Source organism: Caloenas nicobarica, chromosome 2 (genome assembly GCF_036013445.1).
Source record: "Caloenas nicobarica isolate bCalNic1 chromosome 2, bCalNic1.hap1, whole genome shotgun sequence".
Lineage (NCBI taxonomy): Eukaryota > Metazoa > Chordata > Aves > Columbiformes > Columbidae > Caloenas > Caloenas nicobarica.
Window position 1 is genome coordinate 102,065,201 of NC_088246.1, and position 27,122 is coordinate 102,092,322.

Genomic DNA, 27,122 nt, shown 5'->3' on the forward strand with positions numbered 1-27,122 from the left:
AAGTGGTGGCAGGGAGCAAAAACCGCAAAGGGAGCAGGGGGACCCTCATGTGCAAATCCAGTTGTGCCACATCTTCACGCAGCCGCGGTCCAGCCCGGCAGTGCGGTGGCCCTGCTCCCCACCGCTTGCCCAGCAGCACGGACACACTTCTACGAGGAGCAGCAGGCGAATCTCACAAGGGAAACACAACCACGAGCACTCTCCCAGCTACGGATTCATTTTAAGCCCGAGACACAAAGCCAGTTCGGATTTCTGAATTTTCCCATCCTTGTTCACGTCGCAGTGGTTGAGCAGGATCTGGCGGAACTTGTCCAGGTCCACCCCGCTAATGCTGGGCTGCAGGCAGAGGAGAAAAACAGTGTTGAGAGAGAAAATGGGTCTGGATTCCCCCAGCCCTGTAAAGCAGCAGGCAATGCAGTGGCAGGGAAATCCACCCAAGCAGAAGTGACCCAAATGGGCTGACTCCACGTCAGTTCATACACAGTGGGGAAGCAAACAGAGAACGGGGAAAGGGCGTCCTGCAAAACCAGAAGGGGTATGGTTAGGTGTATGAGACTGCGAGTAACTGTAAGGAAATGTAACATGGTTTTTGTGCATCATCAAGGCCACCAGTACCTGATCCGTATGAAACAAAACTCTGCAGAAAGGTGTGAAATACAGATCACTGCACTACTGGACCTGCGCTTTCATCTGGCTTCCTCTCTCAAACCTGCTACACGAGGAGAAACGTAGCATTGCTGTTGGCAAGCTACTGTTTTACAGGCTATTCAGCAACTTAAAAATACCTTTAGTGGATGAATGAATGCTAAAGGCTTATTTACAGGCTACATTGTCTCAGTATGCTCTTAATGCTGTACTGCTTCCTCTGCTTCCCGGTTGCCCAGGAGATCGAATTCACACACATACCTTGTGGTGCCCAAGGACAACGCTGATGAAGGCCTTAGGGAAAGTACAACCTTCATTCCTTCGCATGCCCACATGCACAGAGCACAGAGCCAACCTCCTGCCTGTCCTCACACCCTTCCCTGCACACCGTATGACCATAACACACGCACGCAGCCACCAGCACGCAGCTTCAGTCTCTGCTCTGTCAAATGGACATGGGAGCACAGGCATTCCTGTGTCAGGTCACATCGTGTGGAAACACAACAGCTCAGGCTCAGAGCGAGCCAAAGACAAGGCCATATTTGCATCAAAAGCTCGGTCTCGGACTGCATCTGGAAACTCAAGGTAACCCAATGCAGATGGACTCTGCTGTCTGTAAGAAGCTGGTAACACACTGGGCATGATGTTATTTATTTACTAGAGGTAGAGCTCAAGTCATTTTCAGGTGTAGCCCTGTGATGAGCTAATGAACCACAAGGTCACGCTGGTGAGGAGCATATTGTCAGTGAAAACAGAAGAAAGAACCTCTGATGACGGTTCCTTGTTGACGCAGTTTGTGATGCTGTAACATCTGCCTAATTCATAGTATGAGCTAGAATAGACCTTTCTTAAATACCGTTGCTGAGTGAAGCTCTATTAATTCGTCAGGCAGGATTTCTGTGATATGATGAAATGCTCTACGGTGAAATGCTGAGACTGTGACATTCATTTCTGTCACCGATCAAAGTGAAATCTGATTCTGTGTTCTCACTAACTTCTCTATTTACATAACTTTACCAAAACAAGCACCTTCCTCTCAGAAATATAGGGTATTAATTAACAGAAAGGGCTACCTTGACCAGTTCCATCATGTCTTTGACAAACCCATCCACTTCTGGGCCTTCAAGTGCTCCTGTTTTACTCTGAAAGATGGAAGAAACACCAAAATGCTCAATTAAGCCAAACCCACGTTTACTAGTCAGTAGGTCCACCTGGTCACCGAGCTCCAAGATCCCTCTCTTTTACTTTTCAAGGTGATGGTGATGCAGATCTCAAGCTGCCAGAGACTGTGAGAGCTAAAGCCACCACCCCCTCTCCATCCCTTGCATCTCCTGCAGAGGGATATGGTCGATGCAGCAGTGCCAGCGATGGAGATGGAGAAAGTAAAAATGGGTCCTTTGCCACAAGGTCTCTGAGCATCATTCCCCTCTGTCCCCACCTTACCCCCAAGCCTGGGCCATTTTGACCCATGGGCTCAGGCACAGCTGCAGCTCCTGAGTCACCCTCACAGCACCCAGTGTGAGGAAGAAGTCTGAGCAGCGTATGTTAAATCTGTGTAATGTAAAGACTGCAAGGGACTCACAACATCATAGTGTGCAAAGATCTTCTCAAAATCTCTCCTCCTTTCTTCCGTGCTGCAAGCCTGCATGTGGAGAAGACAAGCAAATGAAAAAGAAAAAGCATTCAAGTCTGGGTCCAGGTTATCTTAGCTGAGACAGGATCAATGCATCAAAAAATAGCGCTACTTACATCCATTTTAAATTGAAGAAGGAAATTTTCCTGGAGCGACAGAATCCTGAATAGAGAGATTTAAATTATGATCTTTCCACTTTATCATCTGCACACAAATTATTCTGAACTCTTTTGGTTCGTAAAGCGAAGAGATTTCAGATTATAGGCCTTTAAAAGAGAAAGTCGCCTGCAGGGTTATTTACAGAGGGCTGTTACAGGAACACATGCCTCCCTCCCCGTCTGACAGGAATGGTGGGCACCCTTTGGCTCACTGCAAATGTGTTTCTTAGCACAATTGCTTCTCCTAGAGCATTGCTGGTGGTCCAGCACAATGGAGGTGGTCAGCCTCTGAAGCCAGAGGTACCAGACAATCATTTGTTGTAACTGGATTGCTGTGCTGCACTAAAGCAAAGAGTAATTTATCACTCTCTGTTGGAGGGAGGATTGGTAGCCGTAAAAGTAAAGGACAAAGTAATACTGACCTGAGCACCGAGACTGACCAAATTCCTCTCCTTTCCCCTCCTCCCTCCCAAAGCCCCTCATAGCACTTTTAAAAGATATTTTTTCTCTCCAGTTGTGCTGCCAGCCCGGAGGGGCTTAGAGCCTGTGACACAAGGCATGCTGAGCTGTGTCCACACCCTGGGCTGTGAGACATGTTCAGACCAGAGGGGAGCCTCAATTGCCCTGAGTAATGAGGCATTAGGGAACCGTACTTAAGATGGAAATGCAAAGGCAAACCCCCTTATTCTCCATTCTGCCTCTATTTCTCTTTCTCTCTTCACATATTCAGTGTCCAAAGGGAAACGCCACAGGCACTGCTGGTTATTTCTGCTGGCATTCATTGCAATCCCAAGCAGAAACTAACAGTGGAAAACCAGCACCTTTCTCCTCTCACCCCCCAAACCAGTGTTTCGAGACTGTACCTGCATGTTTAAAGTCCCATCCAGGCACTGCATGTACATTTACAGACAGAGACATGCTCTCTATCTGCATGTAGTGAAAATCATATAAAAGCCTCTGAGCTATCAAGGGCAGAAAAGAGACAGAGGCCTGTGACTGAGTCCCCAGCTTCATTCACAAGCATCTTCACCTTCTCTCTCCAAATCCTTTCTCACTGCCATTGGCAAACTCCTTTGCAATGGCACTTTTATTCCTCAAACAAGCAGCAAAAATTCATTGCAGTCTCTGCTGTGCATGATGGTGCGAAATAAATGCACATCTGTGACCCCGCTGAAGGGAATTGCCATCCTTCTTTTGGAGAAACAGTGCCACCGGCTGCTTCATCACCTCCTGAGGAGCATCGCAGAGGTAGCACAGATCATGCCAGAACATGCTGGTGATGCTCAAACAGGTCCTGGCATTGCTCAGTGTCACCCGCTCTAGGTCCTCAAACTGTTACAATGGAGACTATGCATTAGAGACCTGGGACACATACATCAGAGTACCTGATTTAATTTGAAAGGAGGTAGAACTCAAATGTATGACCTCACAGGGAGATCATTATATTGCCTGAATCTGCCATTGTGAGTTGAAAAAACCCATTAATATTATTAAAGCCCACCTTGCCAGGTCATTCAGGTCCAGCCGTCCATCTTTGTTTTTGTCGAAGATTTTCATCTAAAAATCAAGAAGAGAGAGATAAAATAGGCAATGCAGAAAGTATACATACAAAAAAGCCAACATACATTTTTGCTCTGCCCTCAGCTCTGCTTGCTTATGGTGCACAATGTCCCCTGCTAGCACAAAGTGCAAGGGTGACACAATACTAGAGCAAAACCATCCTGCTTTCTGACAGCAAAACCCAAACAATCAAATACCAGCACTGGTCCCTTCCTGCTTTACACTGGGATTAAGACAGGTCTTCAGCGAGTGCCCTAAATACTGGCCTTGCCATGACCCCTGAAAAAAAGCTGAAAAAAGCTAGGCACTTCTGAACGCTTTCAGGCCAACTCCATCCTTATCTTTGATTGTTGCTGCAGCTACTAAGAAGCTGAGGTGCAAATGTCACCTCCTGATAGACTCTTAGGTCAGGGTTTTATGCTGCTAAAGCCCGTGGGCTTTGCTTGGCTCAAAGCCCACTGATGGAAAGCGCTAAGACTGGGAAGAAGATTCAGGCTGCCAACGTCAAGAGGTTAATCTCTGTGAATATAAAAGTTAGCCTTTCCTTAATATTATATTTTCCTTAATATGATATTTTCAATGAGTCACCGCCAGACATTATCTATTTATTTTTCTATTTTATTTGGTACAGTGTTTCTCTGCAAGGCACAAATGAGAGTCTATTACAGGGAAAAAGGAGAAGACATCTAATGGGTGGCAAACCTGAATAACTCATGGCTCAAAGTTCTAGAAAAAAATGTATTCCATGTGGAAAGAATAATATTTTACTAAGATGGATTGTCATTCTTTGTCAGATACTCAGTAAGGGAGTATGCTTTGATCTTACCTTCATGAATCTCATGTGCTTATTTAAAGGTTATAAGTAAACAGGTCACTACAAATCTTTGGTGCAATTAATTGCACACCTGCTGGAGAAGGCCCATACCAGTTCCCACCTCAGGAGGCTTAGAGGGAGAGGACCATCCTTTATGACACATCTTGACCCTGTGGGAGCTCTGGGCAGAACCAGCAGCAGGTCTCCAGCACTTCCCAGCAGCGAAACTGGGGCAGAGCCTGACATGTACATGAAGTTAGGTATCATCTGGAAAGCTGCCATTTCTCAGGGACCCCTTGCATAAATATGATGCCTATTTTGTCAGATTTGCCTCCTCCCTGCCCCTTGCTCGAGGCCAGGCATCTACACTGAGGATGGTGAGCCTATGCTAACCCTTTATTGCACTGGGTTTAGGTAAGATTCTGCACCAGGAGTTTATTCGGCTAGTTATTCTGTGTGATTTACACTACTGAGGTTTGGATGGGATTTTTGAGGAGCACTTGATATGGGCTCCCTTTTCCTCCTGCTGAAAGACAGTATAAAACTCTTACGAACAACTGAAGGCTCATATTAAGATATTTGGAAAAATCACATCCTGAAAGCCATGCACGTGCTCGGCAGCATAAGGAAAGCCACTTCCCTGTTTCATTGGCCTCTGCTGGGCATGTGCTCTGTGCAGAGCCACCAAATGACAGAAGACAGAAGTCTTTCTGCTTCATTATCAATTTTCTGAGCTGATGATTTTCAACTTTATCCATTTCTGAACTCTTTACAGTATTCCAGCTGTAGCACAGACCCCATTAAAACACGTTTAACTGCAGAGATAGTACATTCTTCGGTGGAACACCGAATGAAAAGCAACATTCTCAGCCAATTTGCTTTGTTTGCACCCTATCTCTGAGTTTAACATTAAACTTCCATTGGTTGACCATGTCTACTTATAGCTAACCAGCTCTCCTCTCTGATCTCCTTCCCTCAGCTCTGCTTTTGCAATACCAAGAGAGAATCTTTGTGTTTTCAAATTATTTGGCCTTTTTCTGCAACAAGTGTCCTGAATAACGTTTTCAAACACGTGCAATATTTTGATTGTCCATGCCAGTCAATTGGAAAAAAGAAGTCTGTCTGGAAGAGCTAGGCTGAGCTAATTCTTTTCTAGTGACTTCCACATGAAAGATGGAAAACATGTAGAGAAGACGGAACAGCGTTCACCGAATTAGTTCAGGTACCATGGCTAATAAGATAGACCTAATCCTATTATCTGGACAACTGGAGCTCATGCATACCCACTACATGGCAATCTTGGCCTGCATTACTCAGGAAAAGCCTGGGGAAATGTTTATAAATTAAACTTCCAAATTTCAAGCGTTGCTCTAATCTGCTAATTGTATACATAAGCACACAAAGAATGACAGAGGGTACCCACCTCATATGACAAAGCATACATCACAGTAGAAGTAGATTTTTGGAATAATTATGAGATGGTTTCTAATTTAAACTTTTGCTTTTACACACCAGCTTGTTATGTTAAAATTGATGGATTTTCAGTTTGCACTCTTGAAAGGTATATTTATGCTGCCAGGCTGATATGAAACATCTCAGTGTGGTTAAGGATAAGGTCTGGCATGTTTACGTAGCACTCAGTATTGCTAAAAGCTTTGTTTCATCCAGCAGTAATGCTTTATAAAATGATGCATTTATTTTACTGTCAAACTACCCTGCGTTTTAAAGCGTTTGCTCAAATTAATTCACCAGCATTTTAATGACAGGGCACCAGGGAAGTCTTAGTTCTGTTTGTCTGAATGTTGTCCATGCACTGAGGCAGACAAGGCATAAGTAAGAGCTGGGTTTGCAAAATAAGAGTTGTTACATCTCAGTTTTTTAAGTGCAAAATCAAAACTGCTATTGGCTTTGAATGCAGCAAAGGAAATATTTCTGCTTTCTCAGTCCGGTGTTGTAAGGAAGGTCACTGAAACTCCAGGATATGAAAACACACATGTGTTTTGAAGAGCAATGTAAGATTATAAATCTGAATTATTTTCCATGACAGAGGTAAGGAAAGAAGTAAACAACCAAAATAAATAGTTATGTGATCAGTGGAGTCACCAAAGCATGCTTTTAAACCGTCTCTGGTTGTCGTTCTCTGTATGCAATAAAGTGTTTTCTCCCTCAGGTGGGACACAGAAAGAATCAGCTCTTGCCTGACATCCTACTCTCACAAATATATACATTGGGGACATCTATACCAAACAGCTGTAACTAAAATTGGCCAGTGAGCACAAAAGTTATTGAGGGCGTATGAAGACAGGCACGTGCCTGAGCTGCTGGGCTGCCTGTGGCTTCTTTCCTCTGGGAAGGACAGGAACCAAAGGGTTTTGCAGTGACAGGAGGAACCTGTGGCCAGCAAGTCACCCCCAGGATGAAAGCTCAGTGTTCAGTCCAACCAGAGACCAGATTGCCTGTGCCATCTAGATGAGTTGTTTAGTGCGGGATTTCTAAGAGTGTTTTGATTCCTGAAAGACCAAGGCGATATCTGCTGGGCTTTTCGAAAGCCTCCAGGCTCTTGAGTTCTGGTGGTTTTGATCTTCAGAAATGAAGTTTGAGCTTAAATGGGATTTTCTGCTTCCCCTGGCTTATGCCACAGCAAGTGTGGAGCAAAACTGGAGGTGACAGCACTGCCGGGATTAAGTCTAGACTGGACATGGAGGGCAGATTTCCCTCCATTGTGTTTGTGATCCCTCTCAATCACACGCAGCAAAGCCACCTTTCAGCAGCGAGAGGAATCGCACCCACCCAAAGCCAGGAGGAACCTCTCTGGGGATGAGGGGGGAGTCCCACAGTGGCGGCTGGTGTTCGGTGATGTGACGGTTCCAGTGTCCATGCATCACTGGAGATGCAGTCTCCTGGGGGTCATGGCATCCTTATGGAGCCACCTGAGAGAGAGGCCAGCATGGACCGCTACCAGGAGAAGGGATGCACAACTCAATGCACACCCTCCTAAGGGTATACTCAACTCCTATCGTATTTCTAGGGCTTTGGAAATTTAGGCTTTTTTGAATACAACAAGGATTTGTCTTTCCATTACACCATTTCTTTGGTATTCATAAGAGACTTCAATAACACAGGTAAGCTAGCTTGGCCAATAAGATGTTCAGGGGCTAAATCACCTGGATTTTCCATGCTCCAACTTTTTTTCCCCCCATGTAAATACACTGGCAGTGACAAGTACAGGCAGACGGACAGGCTGTCACAGCCAAGACATGACCATACTGAGCCTCTGGCATTGTCCTCACAGATAGGACAGGGTGTAGCCACAAAAGCACCAGTAATCCCTCCAATGCTCTCCTCATCTGGAAGAACTTCTATATTGACTTCTCTGGGGCTAAAATATCATCCTCAGCCATCTCCATCTACTAATTTTCAAATGCTGTAATTCATGACCATAGCTCATTGAATTTTTAGTCACTGCGCTGACACTATTGCCTCCCTAGGATTTTAACTTGTGGTGGGCAAAGATGGTATGCTGTCTTGGGAGAATTTATCCTCTACATTTTGCTAAAACATAATAATGCTCAAATTAAAGGACTTTTTAATACTCAGTCTGACATTATCAGCATAAGGGAATGCAAAAAGTGAATGTCTGTGTTGCATGTGCGTCTGTTTCAGAAGTATATATAACTTAATTTGCTGAAGTTTGCCTCAGTAATGAGCTTTCCCTGCATGTGGCTTGCAGACATTGGGATTACCAACTAGAAGTAGCATGCTGCTCTCTGGGAAGCTATGAACTATCAGTGTTTCTATGAACAAGGCAATAACATGCCAAGTGGAAAAGTTGAGCAAGAATTTTGTTCTTACAGAAGAAAAAAGGTTGAATACTTAATTTCATCAAAAACTATGTCTTAAATATGGTTCATATTCAGGCATTTGCAATATTTTGCTTAAGTACACAGCTATGTGCACGCACAGGTATGGAAGCTGTCACTCATGGCAAAATGTCAAATGCATGTGTGAGCTCCACAGTCACAGGCTGACATTTCACCAGGACCCAGAAGCCTAATAACAGTTTAAGTCTGGGGGCTGTGGGGAGGTAGAGAGGGACTGGGAAAGGTTGTTGTACTACTGTCATCTTCCACAGCTTCCTTCTCGTCCTGGAGAAGTAAGGGGGCAAATTTTCATTTCTCCAGCTTGTGCTGCTTCAGGAAGGCAGACTATTCTCATCATGCTACTGAAAACCTTAATTTCCAGCTATGCCCACCCTGTCTCCCTGAGTACACATTGCAGTACCCCCGAAGCATCTTCCCACAGCCCGGAGAGGCGCAGAGCAATACAGGACTTCGGTTCTGCCTCCAAGTACCTCCATGCCAACAGCTCTCGGTCTATGCTCACAGGAAAATGACAAACCCGCAGACTGTTTTCGAGGGTTCAGAACTGCACATGACTATGTATCTTCTCATGCAAGTGCATGTGAATAAATATTAGTACACACCTAATGACTATTAATATATATGTATGTAGGCATGAAAACTAACAAGAACTGTGCCTGCAAGGGGGCTTCCTCAGCACAGGGTTGCTATTTTAAATGCCTCATGAAGAGTCTTGAGAATTCAAACATTCTTCTTTCATGACTTTCCCTAGTAGCATTAGTGCTCCTAAAGATTTGATTTAGAGGACTCACAGGGCTTGTGCAATGCCAACACGTTCACTACCCGTTTTCTTCCCAAGCATCCATCACTTGTTAATCAAATCCCTCATCTATATCAGTGTTTTCTGAAGAGGGGATGTCAATGTCACAAGGAAACAGAACAGCCTCTTAATAAATGGCTTCTAAGCAACCTGATAAAGTGATGTTTCTTTCTGAAGACAACCAATCTCTTCCAAAAGAAATACTTAGTCCCTCTTCCCAACTTTTTTTTTATGTGATATAAGATGATTCATGGCTGCATAAGTAAGTGGCAAGTAGTTGGCACACCCTGGTCAGTGTGCTATCTGCTCACACCTCTCACAAACTAAAGCTGCAAATACCAAACACAGAATCACAAACTGACTTTTTTCTTTTTTTTTTTCTTCCTTGTGCTTGGGCTAGCTTCTTTAAAATGATAGTTTCTATCTTTTCCCCTTTGTCCCTATCTCCAGAAGGCTCTAGGGTCCACTCAGTGTATCAGTAGCTGTTTAAGATATGTGCAGCTGGCTGTGGATGTACAGAAAAGATGGCACAGAACTGTAAATTCCTATGGAGACAGATGGGTTTATGGCTCCTTGAGAGGCAGCTTATTTCAACCAAATGTTATTACAGCAGCACTTGAAAGCCATAAGTGGGATAGATGGGCCACCCTGAGAGACCCTGTAGCTCTGCACCACAGAAACAGGTCCTTGTCCCAAAGACCTTGAGCTATAAACAGAGAAAAAGGTGGGAGCAAAGTAGTAGGGGAGAGAAATATAAGTGTTTCCACTCTGCACTAAAGGATTTGGTGCTGCTGGTTGGTCAATATACAAAAGAAAAGCTGTGAAAGGCTCAGGAATTAAATGTGTGAGGGCCATTTTCCCCCTGCTTTCCCAGACAGCAGTGACCGTGACAGGTCCCACCGAGACTTTGCACTTGAGCATCTCCCCACTCCATGCAGAAAGCAGAGGTAGAAAACAGAGACCTCTCATCACCTGGGGATTTGACCTCATGCCTTTGTTCTTGGCTCCTTGAGTCACTTCTCCCTTTGTGAATCAGCACTGCAAATATTAAGACTGAATCTTTCTTCCCTCCTTGTGATTTTGCCCAACTACTTCAGACAGGTTGCCATGCAATCACTTTGAGCAGTGTATCTGCTCCTGTGATGATGCTCTCCACATGGATACTTTGCCATGACGTACAGAATTCATGTCGTCTACTTTTTTACAGGATATCACAGGGTAAGATTACACATGTAATATAACACCCCACCTTAGCTGTTGGGATCAGATGTGTTTATAAAAATCCCTGATCTTCAGTTTATAGCAAAGAATTGCCACGGGGAAGAAAAAAAAAAAAGGATATCTGCCATATCCTAGTTTTCTAATAACTGTTAATATCCCTGATTCTTCTGGCATAGCAGCTTTGCAAACTTTTGTCCTCATGAGCCAGATTGCATTTCAGATCACAGATTTCCCCAGATATAAGAAGCATCCCTTTTCCCAGATCAAATCTTATCCTCCAACATAGAGACAGAACTGCCTCTCCAAAGATACAAAGCGACTCTATAAAGAAACACGGGAATAGAAACCAGACCTCCTGGCTCTCAGCCCCGGGGTGCATGACCAGGCCACATCAATATCTAGCTGCTTTGGGACAGCAGAAATGGCTCATATTTCTTGGGATATTATTGGAAAGGGAAAGAAGTTGGAGGAAATGAACCACCCAATGTCTACAAGCTTCAAACTATTTCCCAGCACCTGATCAGAGGTTAGCCACTGAGGAAGGAAACCTTCATGGAGAAGCACAAAAGCTATTTGCTGCCTGCAAGCATCACCAGGAAGGTTTTCATTCTAGCTGTAGTTTATGGGGTTTTATTGTTTTCAAGCTCTGCGAGTTGGAAAATAATTTCTGTAGCTTGTATTCCTCTCTCTTCACTGTCCTATAAATATGAAAATAAAGTATGCAGTCTTCTGTAATGGTACAGTTTTTCACTTTGCTCTAAAGGGTCACATTTCTAGGCACAGATGCATCATGCATATACAACGTGGTATTGCAAAATACACGGGCAGCTCCTCATTTGCTTGCATACCAAGCTGTTCTTCAGGTACAAACACAGATTTTGTGTCAAGAATCAAGGCAGTCCCATCTGAAAATAATTTAGAAAACTCCAGTGGTAGATATCTCCTAGTGGAAATCAAATGATACCCTTGTGAATGACACCAGAAATGAGCTTTTTTTTTTTCTTTTCTTGTTTTTAGATGGTTAAATATAATAAGTTGCTCTGAAATCCAGGTGACTGATGCTAAACTTACACCAAATATTACGTTGTTGATTGCAGGCAGGATAAAAGCTACATTGTGATAGGGCAGGGGAAGAGTTGAAGCTTTCAACCTGCCAGCCTTTCAGGGAAGCAGCAGGGAGCCAGCAAGACTTGCTGGGCTTTGCAGAGCAGAAGAGCCAGATACCTGCGTGTCTTGGGAGCAAAAGGATTTGCTAGGAGGGAGGGAGGGAAGCAGCTGGAGATCTGGCTGAGGCTGAACATACCCTGAGGAAGGATGCACCTCAACTACTTTTTTAAAAAATGGATTTAGAGCTCAGTTTGCTTTGGTGTAAAGTCCAGCTATTTTCTCATAATAAACAGTTCAGCTCAAAGCAACAATATGTGAAATGCTGTTCACAGCTGATGTCCAGTGTGGTGGAAAGAAACAGCAGCAGCATGTATGCTAAATTTCCACAGGGATCTCTTGAGAAAAAATGCCTTTTGAGAGGACATCTGTGGCACCAAATATGCAAACATTTACCCTGAAGGAGACTTTAAGGTGGTACTATAATCTAAACAATATTAACACTATCTTTTCTTACCATGGTATCAGTATATTCTTCCAGCTTTGCTTCAGCCACCACCTTGTTATGCTGCAGAAAGAGATCTCGCAGGAAATCCTGTAACAAGCAGAGAGTAAAATTTTACTCTTTAGAGTAAATTCGACAAATAGCAGTAAGAAATTCAATCCAAATTCAGCAGGATTACATGAATCTAATTTCACATTCCTGATCAGTACTAGTGTGTTCATTTTGCATAGAGTTCACATTTTTCTGGTTGAAACATTTTTAAAAATAAATCAGAAAATAACTAAATTTTCCCAGAACAGGCATGATGGAATACATCATAATTCACCCACAAAATAAATAAAAGATAACATAAGTCCTGCCGTATTTGCTAATTGATCTCAAATCAAAATAGTTGCCATCCAGCAAGACACTTAAGCGTCCACTCATGTCACCAGTGGGGCACAGGCTGGAGCCACATGCCAAGAGTTCAACACTGGGTCTGCAGCCCTGGGATGGATTTCTGTGCCCAGCTAGCTCGAAGCATTTGAATTACAGTTTCTGAACAGGCTTCTGCCCCAATAGCCTGAGCTTTAAAAATAAATCAGTGTTCAGAAAATCTGCAGGCTTGGGAAGAGGCTGTGAAGAAATCCCATTAATAAAACACGATGGCTTTGGCTCCATTTAGCTGGGAGAGGCAAATGCACAGAGCCAAGGTGAGACATGCTGTGGGGGCTCCTTGGGTGCCTGGGGGACACAAAGACAAGTGGGGCCATGGGTTGAAGCAAGGGGGAAGCAGGACACTAAGGGCAACAACAGAGCATCCTCCCTCCCATCAGAGTCCTTGCAGTGGTGCCAGAAGGCAGGAAGGTCCCTAGTCCTTACACTCTCCATGAACAACCTAGAAATGCTATTCATCAACCACACAAAAAGTCAGCAAATCGGTAAAGCTGATGGAAAGGCTCCCAGTGATACCAGTGAGCTGTAGATCGAGCCCGAAGAGACTTGTTAGAGTAACTTACTTTGAGCTCGCCAGCTGAAATAAATCCACTGCTGTCAGCATCGTAACTGCGCCAGATCTGAACGGACATAGATTGATATGGCCACATAAATATTGCAGTTAATCGTCTGCTCGGGTGAGATATCATAAAGATTCAAATCGGGACTTCCCTAATGAGCAAGCTGTTGCATTATCCAATGTTTAATTAATTGTAGATGAAATAAAATAAACTTTCCACACAATAGTTTTTATTTGCATTTGGATGCTGTACATGTGACATGTTGCTATCACATATTTGATGCAGAAACACTGTCTATAAAAGGAAGAAAAGACTAAGAAACCACTCCACATTTCTTACATAATTCATACATGCAGCTTCTCTTATTGCCCTGAGTAAGCCAAGACTGTAAACAAGTGGCCATTGATCTGCAGAAGCCCCCAGTTTAGATGTGAAATAAAGGTAACTTCGAGAAGTCTTGGAAAATTTGAAGTTCTGTTCTGGGAGACTCGTCAGCAGAGATAGGAAGGAGATTGGGCACGGTTAAGGAAATCTTATGGGCTTGTGCTCCTCAGCTGGCTCAACTTAGGGAGATTTCCACTCCACATCCTGCCAGGCTGATGCTTGAGGACAAAACGATGCTTAAAATGTGCCAGGTCTGCCCTCTTGATCTATGCTGTGCTGTGGGTGAGGAGCTGCAGGTTTGGCTGTAGCTCCCATCAAGGCTGAATTTATCGTTGGGTAGGTACTAAGTTTTGTCTCTGGTGGCATGACTGACAGGTGGCTGACAGTGTCTGCAAAGTGTAACAAACTCTCCAGGTGTCTTTGGTCCAGTCCTAGCTACTACATCTCTGCTTTGCTAGTGTAAATAACATACAACCTTCTCTACCTGAGCAGGTCAGAACGTGTTTTGCTGCCACAATACCCACATATTTCCCCTGCTGTGTTCTACAGATGGTGGAAATGTATGTATTGAAGAAGCTGTTGGTGTATGAGGGGAAGAGATAACACAGAGACACAGACCCGCATGAATTCCACGCTGTTGTCCAAGGGAGTTTCCCGTCGGAAAAGCAGCAGAAAGTTCTCATCATCTGGCAAGACCATATTTGCAAGCTGGGAAAAAAAAAAAAAAAAAAAAAAAAGACAAACCCGAAACAAACAAACAAAAATACGAAACCCAACCCAAACACATTAAAAAAACCCAAACCAAACCCAGACCATGAAAGCAAAGACAAGACTTGGGTGGCTGCTGACCCAGTATGGGAAATATAAGCTGGGTATGTTGTTGCCTTGGAAATAAAGCCCAGACCAAAAGATCTGGCTGTGGTAGTACTCCATGACTCGCATCCTTCCCACCCAGGTTTATCTCCCAAGCCTGCTCTTGGTCATAATTATCCCTCCTTCTGTAAAAGAAATCCCATGCTGGGGGTGGAGGGAGATACCTCTTGGATTTGAAAGCGTGCATCTGTGGTGGCATCATGGGCAGACATGAACTGCTCCTTCATCCTCTGAACTTCTTCTTCTGTGATGGTGTTCTGTCATGTAGAAAACAACACATGCATGAAATCTTTCCTCACTCACAGATAACCACCAGGATCATTGCATCCTTACAGTCAGGGGCTAATGCTTCTAAAAGCCCACAAACACACCACCTTGGATGAATTTTTGGAAATAAAACCTATGCACAGCTTTGTAGCAACTGAGATTTCAGTTGGAAGACCAGAGTTCAGAGACCCCGAATATTTCAGTGTCACTTGCTTCTTTAGCCAGCTGTTCCTACTATATCACTGGGATTTGGGGTTTTTTGAGTGTGTGTTACAGTGGTTTCCACACTGCCCATTTTCACCTTGGGCTATTCAGGAAGGTGTCCGTATCCTTGAACTACATCCCTGTAGTTCATTAGATCATCAGCCTTGAAAGGTGTCACTGGAGCTAGATTGTTGCTTATTATTGCCTGTCAACTGGTTCAAGATTTGGCACCAAGCCCTGTCAGTGCTTCTGGTTAATAGCATGGAATTTCAAGCAATTCACATTCCCTATGCATCTGCTCAACCCCATAATCAATTTATATATAGTGAGGAGTTTTCAGGACTTGTCAGGTTTTATGTTTTGACAGGCATTGCTGCAACAGGTGGAATATAATGCTAAGCATTAGGTTCATCAGGCATGATTTCTTTATCTTAGCAGCAACCTTTATGGTACCTGGCCTGACTGAGCTACACAAAGTGCAATTTCCCCAGGCTTCTGGTCAGATGAGCATTGTGGCTGGGCTGGGAAGCTCCCCTAGTTAATCTTTCCCAGGCAAAAATGAAATCCAACATTTCTTTCTGCACCCGCACTGATCAGGTCCTGGGTCCTCTCCTGGTCCCATGGGAGATGGGCCTCTCTGGGAGGGGAGGAAGGAGGATAACGCACTGGCTCTTGGCACACTTTTGTAGCATTTTTTGCAAGAGAATAAATTAAGCTTACTCCTGAAGAAAACCACTTTGAAGGTTTTTGTCATCTCTATGTCCAGGTCGAGTTAGCACCGTAGCTGTGTCTTCCTGGGTCTAACCCAGTTTCTCGTCCTTTCAGCTACTCTTACAGGCTCATGAGGTTGTACAATCCCTTTCTTAACACTGTGACACAAGACCATGAGAGACTTTCTCCAGATTACTCAGTACATACACCAGTGCAGCCTGCCTGGCTGTTCAGAAGCTGAGAAAATGTGAATCTCTGAGGAAAGGATACTCTCCATTGCCCCGTCCTGGTGAAGTGAACAGAGGGTGTGCATGGTCTGCATGATGCCCTGGATGTAGCATGTCCAGGCCTCAGACTATTCACTGCCTTATGTCCTCCTTTAGGCCCAGATTCTGCAAAACCTGAACTGGAGCAGCACTTGCACTGCTCCGCAAAAAGTTGCATGGTGTAGAAGGAGATCCTTCTGTGAGGCTGGTCACCTCTGAGCAGAGTAACATGGCCAGGCTGCACAGGTAGCAACTGCAGCTCATGTTCTCACTTTGGATGGGTATTTGAAACCACCACACTGGAAACTGAACATGACTCATGCCCCAAAAACTTCCTTGGTCGTGCCCACATTCAGTAGCAGCCAGGTGACAACAGCAATTTCCAGCTGCTCTCAGGTGTCACTGCTGCACAGCCTTTGCTCAGCAGCAGCTGCCACAGTCAGTGACAGAGATGTAGTGGCACACTAGGATGTCACAGATGAGGTGAGCAAAAAGAAAATGAGATATCTTCTGCTTAGGGTCATTCAGGTAAGATCTATCTTTGCACCCGCTATGTCACCACCTATCCCCACATGTTTAGATATGGCTGGTATTTGCAGCCTTAATTTGCTGCCAGTAATAAGAGAAAAAATATATCTATAGGTAGATAGATAGGTGACTGATGATTTATTATATAATTTAATTCACCTTCACCTTACTTCAGAGCAGACCCAGAGCTCATGAGCACTGGTCTGCACAAAGTCATTATGGGCTTACACAGAAATCTTCAATAGCATTGTTGGTGCAGAAGATCCTACATTGAAATTGGGGAAGAAAGAGTTAATTGGCTTTGGACTAGAAATGTCACATCAAAATAACCAAGGGGGAGATCTACTTAGAACAAGTGAAACTCCTTCACCAAGAGTAATGCAAGACTAGGATGTGCTAGATAATGTAAAATTTGGCAATATGGGAGTGGGAATGAGAGGACAGGGATACCCATGTGGCTCTTTGTAGAGCAGGTGGGGCACAACCCTCCGAGGCATCCTGGGGGAGCAGCACCAAGGGCTGTCAGCTCCCAGAAATGATCTTGCAGGAACGTGCCCGAGGTGGTGGTCCCCCTCCCAGGACTTGCCTGCTGGCAGCCTTGAGTAGGTCCCAGGGCATGGTTGCAGGATGCTCCATCCCCGCGGTGGTGGCCAGCAAGCCCTGGGTGGTGCTCACTGCTGGTCCCCTGGGTGCGGGCATCGGGGGCACAGCACACCACTGACCACGCACATACTGTTCTTTTTCCCCTTGGCATTATAACTCGCCCTTGTGCTATTTAAATTGCCTTCTGACGGCACCTTGATGGTTTGAGACACCTTCCCGGCGTTAGGCAAGCCTAGCAGTTGCCAGCTTCAATAGGCTTGCAAAGTACTCTGAAATTATCCTCCTCCGTGCCCAGTAGGATAAGCTATTTCTGTGCCGATAATCATAGCTGATATTTGAAAAGTGTGCTGCAGAGTTCAGGCTAGTCATTTGCTAAGAAAGCTTATGGCTCAACTTTGTGTCACCTATTAACCACCACGTCATTGAGCTTTGTCTGGCAGCAACATTGTTATCTGCATAAAGATAGAACTGCCTCTTTTAAAAATTATTTTTAACTGATTTAGACTATGCGATACATCAAGTAAATATGCAAAATATTTACAGTATTTACACAGCTCAAACAGGTTTTAGTCCAAGGGGTTACACTACAGTGGTTTTTTTCAAATTAGACACTCTCTGTTCATAAATATTCCACTTATGAAGCAAGAAACCCAGTCTTTACTCCCAAAGAATAAAAACGAAGTAAAAGATACTGCACAAACTGTCTTTCCCAAGATGAGGTTTCCCTAAGACGGCCTGGGCAGGGATCCATCAACAAGCTGGTGGTGTGAGAGGCCATTTCTCACTCAGCACTGGGGCCAGGGCTGAGCTGGGATGCTGGGGCAGTGAGGGGCTGCACAGGGGCACCAGTCCGGCCAGGGACTACAGGGACCCCCTTGCTGCCCACCCTGCAATGGAGTTGCTGAGGGGAGGCCAAAGGTAAAATCTCAGCAGCTCTCTGCTCAAGAGGTCTGATTTTTTTATTCTCTGCCTTTGTGCTCCTACAAATATTTCCTTGCCTCCCAGATGGGGGCAAGTCCTATGACAGAATGAGAAAGATCTGGAGCAGAAGAGGAGGAAGGGGAAACCTCCAGGCAGGCACACACAGGGACGAATGGCGTTTACACAAAAACACAGGTGCTGCACTGAGTGCTACCGCCACTGGTTTCCCCAGGAAATTTGGTTTTCCTTCCTTCCCTTTAATGATTAACTTGCTGTTCAACTACAGATTGCATCAAGCAGGAAAGCCTGAAAGCCAAACACGCTCTGCTTTCGAATGCATCAGGCTCATGTGCCATTTATTCAAGTGTTAAGAACAAATCACAGGAGAAGTAATAAAAAAAATAATAATTAAAAAAAATTACACCACCATTCTGCTCTGGAAAGCAACTGTACAAATAGCAAAGGTACAAATTTGTGCCTCTTGTCTCTGAGCTGGGGCAGGCAGAAATGGTTTTGCAGCAAGTAAACGGCAGTGGCTGAGCAGAGCTTTTCTCATCAGAACTTATGCTGTTTTGACTATGTTGTCCATCTCAAGTGCCAGATCCCTCCTCAGTTTCAAAGGCTGTCAAAGCTTTCTCAAGTTTTTACTGCTTGGGCTAAAATTTTGCAGATTTGTTAGCAGCTAGCTAAAATTTCCCTTTTGTGAAAGTTTAAGCAAATGCTCTTGCATGCTTTCTCATAGCTGTCTGTATGGGGAACCCTTTCTTGTCATTCCTTGTTTCCCCTGTTGCATGTACCTCCCTGAGTTTCTGGAGGAGAATTTAATTAGGAGGTAATATCCCTAATTGATGGAGGAGCACAATTTCCTCCTGAATTGCTGCCTAGTTAAGGTAGAAACAGCTATAGAGATGCTCACATTTAATCATCAATCAGCACTGTAATGAAGAGGATTCCCTGCCACAGTCAGAAAAACATACCTAAAGTAGGACCTGCCTCCAATTTTGGTCAGGGTCGTGCTGAGGAACTGTGTGGTTGCTGAGAGTGCAAGTGCTTGGCTGGGAAGCAAGACAGGGTCCTGCAGCAGAAGTAAACCCCCAGCAATGTCACTCCTGATGCTCATTTAAGGGGAAAAAAACCCTCAACCCTCTGCTAATTTCCATGAAATATGATCTTCATTGGACTATAATGATGATGGGAGCTAGCCTGGAGCAGAGGGATGCTTTAACCTGTTTTCAGGCTGCTTCATAGGAGTTGTAAAGCTTCAGCTGCCCTGGTGCCTCACAGGTTGGGTGCTGCGTGGTTTCCAAGAGCTGATGCATGTTCTTACTGTCCAATCAAGAAAGAAGTCCTTACTACATGCCATGAGGGGGAGGCCAAGTAATTTCTGTCCTAAGAAAAGCACAGTTTAAAATATTGCAGTGCCTTTGTCCATATATTTCTCAGGGTTATGGAGTAGAGCTCTTACTATGGATGCTGTTCCACAGAGTTTCGCAGATAAAAGCTTCTATACTTCAAGTTGCCATAACAAATGAATTTTCTGCTCTCTCCTTTCCATGTCCAGTCTTCATCTTTCCTTTTGTGATAACCCTTTAAAAGTAATTAGCATCATAAAGGTAATCTGTTTTTTAATACTGTATGTAATAATGGAAAGGGCATGCTCAGATTGTTTCTAATCTGGCCAGCATTTAATTTCTTTGTCATGGTTGGTTATGACTCTTGGCTGTAATCTGTCTTCTTTGTTAACCCATTCCTTTTTTATTGTCACACTCTTGCCCTGTGCTTCCTAATTACATTTTTGCTCCTTAAGGGATCCATGTGCTTGGCAGCAGCTTGCCTTGATGAAAAGACAACTATGAGTCATTTGTTTTGAGGGAGGAAAGTGAATGCATGGAACTGTGTGGAGACTTTCCTACTTGATGAAAGGAGTTGTCTTATTTAATTCCTGCTGATCAAGACAGGCTTGTCTAAATCGATTTTTTTTTTTTCCTTCTTGACATGATTTTTGGAAGAAAGCCACTACATTGATAAGGGCATAAAAAGCAAAAAGAAACTAAATGTGACTATTATAACCTGTTTCTTAAAAATAAAATGAAGCTTATCTGAAAATACTGGCTTGAGCACATGTTTCTCCTAACAGCATTTCAGCCAAATTTGATAGGAGGGCAAAGGGTCCCAGAGATATCAAGTTCCTACAAGATCTACGAAAATAAATTATGGCTGCCAAGAATGCTAGTTGGAAAACAAACTTGACAACTACTACCATGCCAAAAGCCACACAGTACAGACAGGAGGCCAGCAAAGACCAGATGAGACATCCGTAACATAAGCTTTGAACTTGGAAGAAGAAACTTTTATTGCCAAACATTTCTCCTTTAAATCCCGTAGCATTAAGAAAACCATCACATGAATGACTTCATCCATGCAGTTGTACATTGGATTGCCTGCATTAGCCTGAGATTTCACCCCCTGTTCCTGGACTAACTTTTCATTTGGGCCAGTCTTGCGTACTTAACTGCGGTGCTATCACTTGAGAATTTGGCCCTGTATTTTGATTAGGATTTACTGTAGTCCTACATGCTATAATAGATGAGAGCTTATCCTGTCATTCCGTGTTGTGTTTAGGTTCTTTTTTTGGCTCTCTTCAGCACATGTGTGGGAAATATTTTTTTCATGTAGAAGACACTATCAACCAACAAAGGCTATTACAGCCTTCCCTGTGCCATCGCAGTTTTGTGGTTAGGGTTTGGACAGGTTCTTTGTCTTGCCCTTTCTGCTAGGATGAAAGTTTTTTTGCATGTCTTTGGGAAATGAAAACACAACATGTCTGGTTTGGGTTTTTCTTTTCCCTATAGGCATGTTGAGTTTACATTTAGAGATACTTCCAGGCACTTGCAGTGCCCTGCCTTCATGTGCAGGAACAGGAATAGGAACTGGTCAGGGTAATCAAGGCTGACAAAAACCACACCTAAAGGAATAACTGCATTTGGCAACAACCAGAATCATAGAATGGTTTGGTTTGGAGGGGACCATAAAGATCATCTAGTTTCAGCTCCACTGCCATGAGCAGGGACACCTTCCACTAGACCAGGTTGCTCAAAGCCCCATCCAACCTGGCCTTGAACACTCCCAGGGATGGGGCATCCACAGCTTCTCTGGGCAGCCTGTTCCAGTGCCTCACCACCCTCACAGTAAAGAATTTCTTCCTTATATCTAAATAATGAGGATCAGCTCAGGGTTTAGTTTTCTGAATTAGTCTGGAGGAGGATGCAAACTAATGCTTTCTGCTAGAGGTCTTGTTACTTTTGACCTGCTGGTCACCACAGACCTGGTCTGTGATTTGGGGTTTCTTGGGGTGGTAAAAGAGAAAAACTGCTTTGTGTGGCTTTGAGGCTGACTGTTATTTTGGCCATGAAACATTGTTTGAATGACTAGCTGCTGCATTCCTGACCATACTAAGGTAAACACATAATTTAGATAGACAACACATTGTGCAAGGTCAGGATGAAGTGCCATAGTAGTTGGAGGCTGCTCATCTTCTTTAGAAGTAAAAAGCAAAGACAAATCCTTTATGGCTATTCAGGGTGAACTCCCGAAGATTAACTTCAGTCCCTTCTAGTCATAACTATCCAGGAGGTTTTGGGGCAGAGGGGTTTTAACAAGGCCAATACCTGTCTTACCTCAACAAATTTACATTTCAGAAATTGCCTCTTACACACTTACAGTTAGGGGAGTGTAACAGACTTTTATCTGAAAGTCTTCTGTCTTGTTTTGGTATGATGTAAGCAAAGTGAAACACCTTCCTCTGAGCATAATGGTAATGTACATTTCCTTCTATACCTGCCCAGAGATCATTTGTTTTACAGAAACTTTCAATAAAAGACCGATTCAAAATGTATAGCCACTCATGTATAAAACTTTTCTTTTCTAATTATTACAACAATATACATATAGCTTCATTAAAACTATAGCAAAGACAAAGCAAGGAATATCCTAAATGATCTCTATACAGAAATAAAGGTGTACAGCAATATAAGAGAGAAACGCAGGGGCTGTAGTTCCTGTTCCAATAAAATTACTTCTTCAGCCCTGAAAGAAACTGTTCTTTTCAATAAGTTTTCACCTCAGCATAAAAACTTTAAGAAAATGCATGAAAAGATGTCCATAATGTAGAAGAAAGAGGTTTATGACTGACCAGAAGATGACAACACAGGCAGCTCGCAGCAGCAGGTTGGAAGCTGGCGGGTCAAATGGTTAGAGAGAAGTCACAGGAGTAATAACAGCAGCAGATGGATAACGCCATCAGTTCACAAACCTGTGCTGGTGGTTGGCTGTATTATTCTTGATTTTGCCTTATATCTCCCAAACAAACAAAACCACTTCACAGAAGCCCCTCCAGCTGATGGAGCATTTATATGAACTTCGGTCCATCAGTGTCATAAATCCCCCATGTTTCACCGAAGCCTCATATGTATGGAAATAAAAGTCGTTTTCTTAGAAACAGAATAGAATCATGGAGTCACAGAGACATGGAATGTCCTGAGTTGGAAGGGATCCACAAGGATCATCAAGTCCAACTCATATCCCTGCATAGGACAACCCCAAAATTCACACCATGAAAACAGAATGGAACAGAATGGAACAGAATAGAATAGAACAGAGTGGAATAGAATAGAATAGAATAGAACAGAATAGAATAGAACAGAACAGAACAGAAAAGAACAGAACAGAATAGAAGTGAAGTGAAGCGAAGTGAAGCGAAGTGAAGCGAAGTTGGAAGGGTCTGATAGCAATCATCTGGTCCAACAGCCTGACCACTTTAGGACTGACCAGAAGTTCAAGCCTGTTATTAAGGGCATTGTCCAAATGCCTCCAGCAATCACCCGTTGCTGGAGGAGGCGAAGCAGAAAGCAGCATTTGGGTTTTGGGTTGGTTTATAGTAGGTCTACCTTTGTTGCAAAGTTTCCCCTTCCCCACCTCCCTCCGGCAAATTCTTGATGGTTCAATAAAAGACGATGAATTAGCCTCCCTCGCTAGATGGTATTTCAAGTTCCCTTCCTTGCTAAAAGCCACCAGGAAGAGCTGTGCCTTTCAGCTTCCCGCCGGGCTCCCTTTTGCATTGTTTTCCCAGCTGCTCACATCCCCTGGCATTTAGTGTCAGCTGGGGATGCTGCAGAGTAGCTGGGAAGAAAAACAGAGCTGAAGAACTACGGTGGTCATTAAGAAAAATAACAGCTTAGGGAGTGCAGGCTGAAAAAATATAATTATGAAGCCATTTGCTATTCAAGCAGAGACAACTTCCAGTGCTGATAACATTATTTATCACTTGTATAGCACTTCTGACACAGTCACTAATTAATCCTTGCAACACATCTGGAAGTTATGCCAGTGTATTACTGTCTTCTCCTTTTACTGTGCAAGGAAACAGAGACATTAAGTGCCCGAGGAACAAGTAAAGGTCAAAACAAGCACTAAAGCTGTGAGATACTCTGTCCCAACTCACTGCTTGTATCACAAATGACTCTTTCTTTCCGTAGGACAGTGAAAACCAGTGCAAAGGGGATCCTTTACCCCTCCTACTATAACCGCAGGTCTGTACAACGTAAGTCACGCGTCAAAGAGAAAAATGGCTCAATGTTGTTAGTACAAAGGTAGTAGAGGCCTTTGTTTAATCCAGTGCTAGGAGAGCGGGGCGGGGGACTGCTCTCAGTCTCCAAGGACAAAGCTCCCCTTGGGTTTTCTGCCACCAAGGCAGACCACTCTGCCTGCTGCCTCCTGGACAGGCCACCATCCCATCTTGTCCCTACACAACCATGAGAACCAAAACCAGGCTTCTAGCAAAGGGGAACAAGGCAACATGTCATCTGACCACTCAGCATAATACTGCTTGAGGAAAATGCTGCCCAGAACAGGCAAAAAAATCAGCGGAGAAAACACAAAAATACTTGAGAGTGTTTTTGAGCAGCCTGGTAGTTAGTGAGCACTGTCTTCCAGAATTAGCCTGTTCTGATTAATAGGAAGAGAGGGAATTTATTCTTTCTTCATTCAACTTGTGTTAAGCTTTTTCTTTTAATGGCAACACCTAGACAGCAGGAGCAAAGGAGAATCAAACTATGTGAGGGTGCCGGTTTAAGCTGGAGTCATCTGAGCACAGACTTTTGGCAATCAGTGAAACTGTTCTCGATTTCTCGAAGCAGAATAGTTCATTGCTAGAACACTCTCATTTTGCATGTTCTGTGTGTTGATATCTAACACAGCATAACACAGTTCTCATCTGTATCATCATGACCACAAAAACTGCTGCAACACACCGAGTTTGCAACCCAGCTGGTGTTGTGCTGTCTCCAAAATCTCACGTGAGGGATGTGCAAGGGCAGCTACCATCTAGAGTGGGGCTGGAAAGTTTCCTCTTGGTCTCTCCTCATTAGGAAGCTGCCTGAGGTGTGAGATCCCCACCTAAAATTTGGTTTTATCACCAGCTACAGCTCACTCTTGAGAGCCCCACTTGGAGGTCTCTTGCTTCAGTGAACCGCTGCAGCCTTGAGCTCTGCAGCCTCATTTTAAGCCTCTTCTTCAACATCTCACATTTGCTGTCACTGGGTTCATTTGAACATGCTTTGCGTTAGTGTTTCGATAATCCAGGACTAGCAGCTCCCAATTTCATCTTTTGTTCCTGGGCAAATGACCATGAACTTCTCAATTTCTCTTCAAATCAGTTTTTCTGTGTCCCTAATGATTCTTAGTGCTTATTGTTGAATCTTTATTTATTTGCTTTAAAGTCTTTTTACGTGTCTATCTGTTCATCTAACCATCCATGCTCTAGAAAGACATTTCTGCAGAAACTGCCAATATTTCAATCCAAATTTACCTGCAAATTAAACAAAGACATGCTTGAAAAATTATTCACAGCTTCTATTTTTTTTATTGTAGTCCCAAAGATCGAAGAATCCTAAATGGCTTTTGAGTATAATTCTGATTTTACCCTTGATACTCATGAATTTATGCCTTTTATCAGCTACCTTTTCCCTTTTTGTTAATTACTTTTTGCCTAAAGAAACTGTTTCATCTCTGGTTTTTGGTGTGTCCTCTCCTTCCATTTGGAAGATGCTTAGTCCTTTTCTCTTCTTAGTTGGGCACACTATGTATAGTGAAAATGTTGAGCCCATTATCAGAATATATACTTTACATACTTCTGAGCAGCTGACCTGAGTGGCAGGATTTCACCTTCACTGATGGTGACAGTCAAAGGCAATGTATAACCTGGAACTAAGGAAACCAGGCCCTGTAAATTTTTGTGCAACTTCTGATAGAACTGAGATGTAGAGAGTAGGAGAGGAGAAATGCTGCCAAATATAGGAAAGAAAACCAGGGGAGAAACCTAGAAGCACTTGATAGACAGGTCTTGACCTTATGAGCAACAGAATTGATTGTCGTTTAGCTTCTAGCCATTTTTGGCAATACAGATGTACATCTTCTTCCTAAGCACCATTTAAAATTAATGACAGTATATTTGTTTAAAATTGACCTTGGAAAGAAACCTATCATATTAACAAAACTAATCAGCTTGAATAAATTATCACCTTTGTCCTCCTCCTGGCCCTGCCAGACTGTGTGCCAGTGCTTTTTCGATTGTTTCTATTCAAGGGCAGTAAATGACTTTCTCTCCAGGCTTCCAACCAGCCCCTTCAGCTGGTTCCAACTGCAGCCTCGCCGTGACAGCAGCTGGTGGACTGAAAACGACTGATCAAACATCTCAAGTGACTGCTCTTGTTGTTGTACCTGCTTAAATGCCACCTTGTCACCAGGAGAAAAGCTCTTTACCTCGGGGATTGCTAAGGAAGCCAGCAATCAGAGAACATCAAACATAAACCATCTCTCATCATGACGACCTTTTTGCCTGGACTTGATGCACAACTAATGTGGCGCGGTACTTACCTCTGGTCCCAGTTTCTCCAGGAGATGGTGAAAAAAATTGTCAAGCTCCTTCCCTTCTATGTAACCGTTGTCTAAATAAAAGTCAAATATATTAATGGTCAGGCAGCACTGCCTATATCTGGGAACTACATAATGTGTGGTGTGCAGGGGGCCTGAGGCTGCATGGTAGGGGTCTCATCTGGGGGCCCTGCCTGCCCATTTGGGGGTTTCTTATCCAAATTGACCATTTTGCTTCTATGTGGATGCTGGGCACAGTGCTGCGAGGCTCCCTTAGGAGTTTCCCTTACAGTAGACTTTTCAGAAAAAAACCCTCACAAACTAGGACCTCAAGAGTGAACAACAAAAGGAATGGGCAGGCAATGAAAAGGCCAACACTTTGGGGTGGAAAGGAGGATTTTCAGACCTGGTATTAGGGCATAATGAGGAGGCAGAGGGGGGCTCTGAAACACCTGCAGGACCCTGTAGGGGTGAAGCTTGGACATGCTGGCAGGCACCCACTCATGCAGGCACCCGTCCACATGTGCAACCTCCCGGGCACCCCACACTGCACCCAGACGGGCACCCACCCGCACAATCACCCTCCCCGTCACGGAGCACCCACCCGCATGGGCAACCCCTACATACCGCCCACCCAGACAGGCACCCCTCCACCCCAGCACCCACGCACACAGCACCCACCCGCCTGGGCACCCTCTAAGCAGCACCCCCAGGCGGGCACCCATCCGCCCCCCCTCTCCATAGGTCCCCCCACGCGTGTCCCCGCTCCCACTTGCCGTCGGCGTCGAAGCGCCTCCAGGCGCCCAGGAAGGCGGCGGCGTCCAGGCGCCCCGCGGCGCCGCTCTCCATGGTGCTGCCGCCGGCGCTCGCCCCGCGCAGCCCCCGCGTAGCCCCCGCGCAGCCCCCGCGCAGCCGCCGCGCAGCCCCCGCTCAGACTCTGCCCGGGTCCCGCCGGCGGCCGCGGCTTTGAGGGCGGCGGCCCCGCCCCGGGGGCGGCTCCGCGGGGGGACAGACCCCCCCAGGCGTGCGGCGCGGCCCCGCGGGGCCCGTCCCATCCGCCCCGCGGCCGGGGCTGCTGCTGCTCCGCCGCCCCCCGGAGCCGCCGACCCCCCGCCCGGATC

General features: G+C 44.6%; 1 protein-coding gene across 1 annotated transcript; it reads right to left on the minus strand.

Annotated features, from left to right (window-relative positions):
• Positions 1-207: 207 nt before the first annotated feature.
• SCGN (secretagogin, EF-hand calcium binding protein) lies at positions 208-26,850 on the minus strand. The gene is made up of 11 exons (XM_065629655.1): positions 26,778-26,850; positions 26,005-26,075; positions 14,737-14,829; positions 14,318-14,407; positions 13,319-13,375; positions 12,333-12,410; positions 3,938-3,993; positions 2,395-2,440; positions 2,228-2,287; positions 1,719-1,787; positions 208-336 (listed from the first exon to the last, which is right to left on the minus strand). The coding sequence occupies exons 1-11, from the start codon at positions 26,848-26,850 to the stop codon at positions 208-210; spliced, it is 822 nt and encodes a 273-aa protein (XP_065485727.1).
• Positions 26,851-27,122: the final 272 nt, after the last annotated feature.